Source organism: Poecilia formosa, unplaced genomic scaffold (assembly GCF_000485575.1).
Source record: "Poecilia formosa unplaced genomic scaffold, Poecilia_formosa-5.1.2 Scaffold146, whole genome shotgun sequence".
Classification (NCBI taxonomy): Eukaryota; Metazoa; Chordata; class Actinopteri; order Cyprinodontiformes; family Poeciliidae; genus Poecilia; species Poecilia formosa.
This window is the reverse complement of record NW_006800085.1, coordinates 1,361,780-1,367,915: the sequence shown is the minus strand read 5'-3', so window position 1 is coordinate 1,367,915 and position 6,136 is coordinate 1,361,780. Positions and strand designations below refer to the sequence as shown.

Below are 6,136 nucleotides of genomic sequence, written 5' to 3'. Positions count from 1 at the left end.
TCAATGTCCCCACAGAACCCTTGCGTCAAAGATCTAAGTAAACCCATTTTAAAGTAGCGTAGTCACTTTATACACTCTACAGCACCAGTAAAACAAAAGGTTTGTGTGTATATAGAAGACATTGGCCATGTAAATTATGCTTGAAAAAATAGCTTTTTTTTTTTTGTACAAAACTGAACTATGAATGTTAAGCAGATCATTTGTGGATGTCTGCTTTAATAATCTGATTTTGACAAACTGCAAGACTTGTTTACAGTTAGTTATTTTTATTGAGCACAAGACTAACAATCTTTTTCCAACAAAACCAAAATCAAGTCTTTGTTTTAGTGACTTGTTCTTTTTCTTTTTTCTTTCTTTTTGTTAGTAATTTTTTCCCAAATTACTCCGAGTAAACTGGAGTTTTCACATTTCTAAGCTCTGCTGCTGAACATCTATATTGTCACAATAGGGTAATTAGTCCTTAATTTCTCAGTAGATTTTCTGGCGAGTTTAATTTTATACATCTATAAAGGAAAAATGCAGTAAACTTTTTAAGTGCTTTTTATATACACTGTTAAACAGTTGTACACAATATAACACTTGTCCTTTATTTTATTCTAATAAAATTTATAAAACCGTTTCTTTCTAAATGTCAGTTTTTGTATTGTTTTTGTAGCTGTCTTTCAGATTTCTTGAAGCAGCACAGCTATAGGTTGGTCTCTAATGCACAGTGTCACTGCAGTTAGAATTTAACTTCTGAAAACCATTCAATAAATCACTGTCCATTTTGAATTTGCACACAAACTAACTTGTTAAAACAACTTTCTTTTTCTTTTTTTCAAATTTACCATGCAATCTGTCATCTGACAAATTTGATGGTGAAAATCCTTTTATAATTCTAGACTTTGATTTGGTCATTCTGATGCATATGATTTTGTCCAAATCATTCTATATTTCTATTCTCAAGTGTTAAATTTTAGGGAATAACAAGAATGCAATTTGTATGCAGAGTTCATACAGTGGGCATAACATTTTTTTCCAAAACTAAATCATGCCAGCGTTTAAAAACTGTATGTTGTATCTAGTTTACCTCTGCCTAAAACTACAAAGCAAAAACAGAAGTCATCTTTATCAAAACCCTGGAAATGCACAGCACAAGCATGAGAAACTGTGGATTACCATCATGAACAGGCATGTTGGGTTCATGCTGAAAGATATCCGATTTCAAATGCCTCCTGCTCAGCTGTGTTAATCTCAGATTTCTGCTTCAAAAGCATAAGCGGTTTTTGATATGGCAGATATGCCTCACAAAATGAGGTGGCATTCATTCAGGGACAGTACAAACACTTCAAAAAAATCTATCACTCGTGTACTAAACAAGTTTCCTGTTATCAAATCCTCTATATTCTGTTTACCCTCCTTGTCAAAGCTTGGTGTGTTAATCCTGTCCTTGCATACTCTCACTCATCTGCTTTGATAAACTACCAACCTGCCTTGACATGTTTGTACAGTAGCCACATAACCTACCAAACTCCTCCAGCAGGTGGTGCCAATCTGCTTTAGGATTGATGTGGGCGACACTGGAAATATCTGCTGCAAAACGGTAAAGGGGAAGTTACGTAGGTCTACCACTGACCATCATCTTCTTCACTTTTGCTCTCGCCAAGAGGCTGAAGAGGCCAAAGCACAGCTTCAAATTAAATTCTCATAATTAATGTGTGTAGAATTAAATTATTAAATTTATTTCATTAAAATTATATATAAAGTAGAAGGATGAAACCTTTCGATTTACTTTTGATTTGCTTTTGCATGCAAAAGCAAACTCAGGGTGTTTTGTCAATTTCTACCTAATAAATTTGGTATAGACTATTTCATATAGCTTTCTTAGAATTGTGAAGTATCGGCATTGGGCCTTACTTTCCTCAAGGCCCAATGTCTGAACTTTTCTTTGTCCATTATTCATATATCACTCGCATATATTATTTAATTTATTTTTTCTTTAAACATTCTCTTAAAGTATATTTACCCAAAAAAAGCCTCATGGCGTTTTGTAGAAAATATCTTGACTAAAAATCGTTTTGTGGTCTCCCTCTAGAGGCGAGCTGGGATTTTGCAATTAAAGCAAAATTACAGCATGGCATTCATATTCCTCAAAAATTACTTCTATGTTTTTGTGAATTGTTCTTGTTTGTTGTCTCATCTAGTTTGATCAAAATTATCAGTGAGATTAAAAAATTAACTAAGAATTTTTGTCTTTAATCTACAGAAATGTTTGTAGCCATAGATTCTCTAAAATTCACATATTTTGAAGCTCTAGGTAAGATATATATATATGTGTGTGTGTGTGTGTGTGTAACCTACTATATAGGTTAAATGGGTGAATATTTATTATTTTTTAACAAAATAATGGATGCCAATCAGATTTTCACCTTGCTCAACAAACGTGAAGACATGTTTCATATGTCTGCTTCACTGCTCTCTCTGGGGATCAGCCAGATCTTCACTTGCAGACAGACCAGTAGACTGTGACAGAATAACAGGACTAAGGTCTCTGCTGAAAATGAGACAAGCTAACAAAACACATTTGTTTTTCAGTATTATAAGTGTTCTTTTCTGATTTTTTTTTAATGTTTGCCTTTCCTCAGTAGAGGTTGTGCTATAACCTCTGCTCATAAATATACATGCAGTTATGGTGATCATATTTTGCTTTCTAATTTTGCTGTTTAAGATTATGCCATTGTTATTGACATGTCTTTGAGAAAAATGCAATAAATCCTCTGCCTAAATATGTTAATGAATACTCTACAGTTTACTTTTAAGTGCCTTTAAATTCTTTAGACTTTATGTAAAATAGTGTTCTTTTTAACTAAGGAAAGAAATATTGTGAGATTTCAAATGCTTTTTCTCCCAATTGGTCAGATAGTTAGATGTTCAAACTTTCTTGTATATTACATAAACTACTACAAATACAGGGAATCAGATAAAAAAGCAGGGTGCTGCTTCATTTAGACTTTAAATTACTAATTATTGATTAGGATAGTTAGATGGTGTATGTACAAGCTGCATTTTAACGTCATTCTGTGTTTGATTGATGAGCTAACATAAACTCCATTACATAAACTCCAATAGTCATACAAGACCAGAAGCAACCAACCTTGGTAACCTGAGAAAGTGTCTGAGACGAGATCAAACTCATGCTATGTCCACATGTGTTTTTAAAGTAATAGGCAAACCTCACGAGTCCGGTGCGTACCGACATGAAACTTGAAACTTTATGCTAATATTGACTCTTCTGGATACTTAATAGGAAGTTTAAAAGTATTATGGCACTTTCATTATGTAACTTGCTGTTACAGAATATATTTTTATGAAGAAACAAAGTTGACTTTGGTCACAATCCAAGTGTAGAAACTTTGAGGCAAACGATGAACTTTCAACAGAAAGGTGTTTTGGATCGCGTGAAAAACTTGCCACTGGTTAAATAAAGAGGGATGATGATAGACGTGTTTCATAAGTGCTTTGTTTCATATTATGCCAATAACTTTGGCAATAAGTTTGGCAAACTAAGAGAACTACATTCAAGCACTGAGAGAAAACTTTATTTCTTAAACATCTGGGTTTCAACTTTGTTCAGGTGTTGGTGTGGGTGTGAGAAAATATGCTTGCCGCACCCCAGACACCTCTTGCACTTGTCATAAACTAGCACTCTCCTGGGTATTCAGTGTATGGATAACAAACAATTTACATCTGTAAAGCGGAGAGTCATCACAATGTTTCATTATGTAGGTTTACTACTACATACTTTGCCAGCATAAAAATCGTAATTAAAATTGTTTTACTGCAATAGTATTTCTTATGTTGTGCCTTCCTCAACTTTCTCACTAAAAATATTCCACTGACTTTTTTTTTTAAATCTCATTGTGGTTATATTCAACTATTAATTCTGCAAAACATTTTTCATAGTATTCAACCATCTCCATATGTTAATACTGTACAGTAGGTTAATCCTGTGTAGTAATTTGACTATCAGGAGGTCCTAGAGAATAAACATCTGATTCATATGTATTTTAAGAATTCAGGAAATATGTCACTGATCAGGGCTGAAGCATACTTTTTTTCTTTGACCCAAAGCCTGACTCCTACTTGTGTGGAGGAAAATATTTCATATTTTTGAAATAATATTTCAAATAAATAAACTCAATTTTGAATATACTGAGTTCAGTAGTTTTGAAGTAATAGTTTTTAATGCATTGCCATGAAGTTGTAAATTTGAGAAGAGCGTATGTATTTAAAAAAATGCTTTAATTTAAGCTTGACTGAGACTGTGCCTTAAATAACAGGTCCTGCAAGAAGAACTGCATTGCAGTTTCCTGCAGGACTGTTGAGTGACAAAAGACTCACCAGGAACCTCACCTTTCTTTTTAGATTTAACAAAGAAAATAATGCTGTTGTACAAGATGCATAAAGAGCCCAGCCTCTCAGACAGGTCAGACTACATTGTCTGTATACTTTGGGAGGAGAAGCCAGTAAACATGTGCGACTGAGGAAAAGAGAAATATAGAATGTAACTTGGAAAGAAAGCTTTGCTTCTTTGTGCAGAGGGAGGCCAAAACATTGTCCTTAGCCATTTTTTTCTAGCTTTATCAGCATCATTGCAAATATTTATTTTCATCATACTTTACTCCAACAGCAAATGCGCCACACAGCTTTAACCTAAACCAATAGACATATGTAGCAAGCACAAATTTCTAGCTAAAGAAAACGTCTCCAATTCTTTGCACTTTTAAGTAAAAAGGGGAACTCAGTAAGGAAGCAGAGTGCACATTTAATAAAGACATTCAGAACAAATGGCAACACGTTAATCACTTTGGGATGCTTCTTTCAACAGAGACTGCCTTTTATAAAGTGCTTAAGAACACAGTATTTACATAAAATAGAAGTACAAAAGCTGAGAAGTTCATAGACAGCAACATATACAAAAATGCTTTCTTCATTAACAACAGGTTGATCGCCAGACATACTCATTTTTGTTCTCCAATTACAACAGATGTAACTTTTATATTTGCCTATTTAAAACCTGCAATACTCTTCATTTTATGTTCCCCATCTTTTCATTTTCCCCGTTTTATAACAAGTCTCTAACTCAGTCAGTTGCCTAACTCAGATGAGTCTCATAGATCAGCATCATAGGGTCTGCCGGTGAAGGAGGGGTTGTTGGCTCCTGAGCGGGCCCCGGGGCTCTTGGCCCTGGGGAAGGACACATCCATGTCATCATCGACGGATTCCCTGTTGGAGGCCGGATAGCTGCTGGCGGCGCTGCTCCTGGGTCGGCTCAGGCTCGGCACCTCCACGCGTCTCGGCTCCCTTTTCGGTTGGCTCCTGGGGCCGAGGACATCTTCAATCGGCCTCTCTCCGCGGTTCCTCCCGCCACAGCAGCGGCAGCAACCGATGGACATGACGATGCCGCCCAAGACTTCAAATATTCCACCGATGAAGCCCAGTACAAGACAGTAGCCGGCGCGGGTGTCAGTCCGCACGAAGTCTGTAGAGATGTCTTTCAAGATGTGCGTGTACCAGGAGACAGGGATGAGGGTCAGGACGCCTGCGCAGAAGATAAGAATGCCGCCCACTGTGCAGAGGCCCCACCGAGGTTGGTCTTTCCAGCAGCGCACCCCCGGGATGGCAAAAGCAATCCCCACCAGATTCACAATCAGGGAGGCCAACATCAAACCCTGAGAGATCTCAATGATGTTGTTCGAGTTGTAAGCGGTGTCCGTTACTGCACAATTCTGTCTTTCAGTGGATGTGGCGGCGATGCAGACGTCAAAGATCCCTTGCTCGTAGACCCGATCAACCGGAACGCCGGTGACCCCATGAAGAGTCCTCCAATTTGGGGCCACGGTAGTGACGAGACTCAGGATCCATCCGCAGGGAGCCATCACCATCCCGAAGATCAGGATCCCCGGGGTGCGCATGGTCGTGCGGACCCATTCTGTATTTCTTCTTCTGAAGTTCGCCAAGAACGGCATGGTTGTTCTCAGTCCCTAACCTCGTGTTCAGAGATGGGAGCGACTGACTTTTGACAGCTATGAGCGGTGGCATTAAAAACAAGTCCGACTGAAACTTTGCAGTGGGCGGACACTTTCCGGTTTGTTCC

At 37.5% G+C, this 6,136-nt stretch overlaps 1 protein-coding gene across 1 annotated transcript; it reads right to left on the bottom strand.

Moving 5' to 3' along the window:
• Positions 1-4,784: 4,784 nt before the first annotated feature.
• On the bottom strand, positions 4,785-6,136 carry LOC103145742 (claudin-23-like). The gene has a single exon (XM_007563311.2). The coding sequence runs from the start codon at positions 6,006-6,008 to the stop codon at positions 5,151-5,153; it is 858 nt and encodes a 285-aa protein (XP_007563373.1). The 5' UTR covers positions 6,009-6,136; the 3' UTR covers positions 4,785-5,150.

Excerpts from the sequence above, each read along its gene's own strand:
- LOC103145742 (XM_007563311.2), bottom strand. The coding sequence starts at position 6,008 with ATGCCGTTCTTGGCGAACTTCAGAAGAAGAAATACAGAATGGGTCCGC.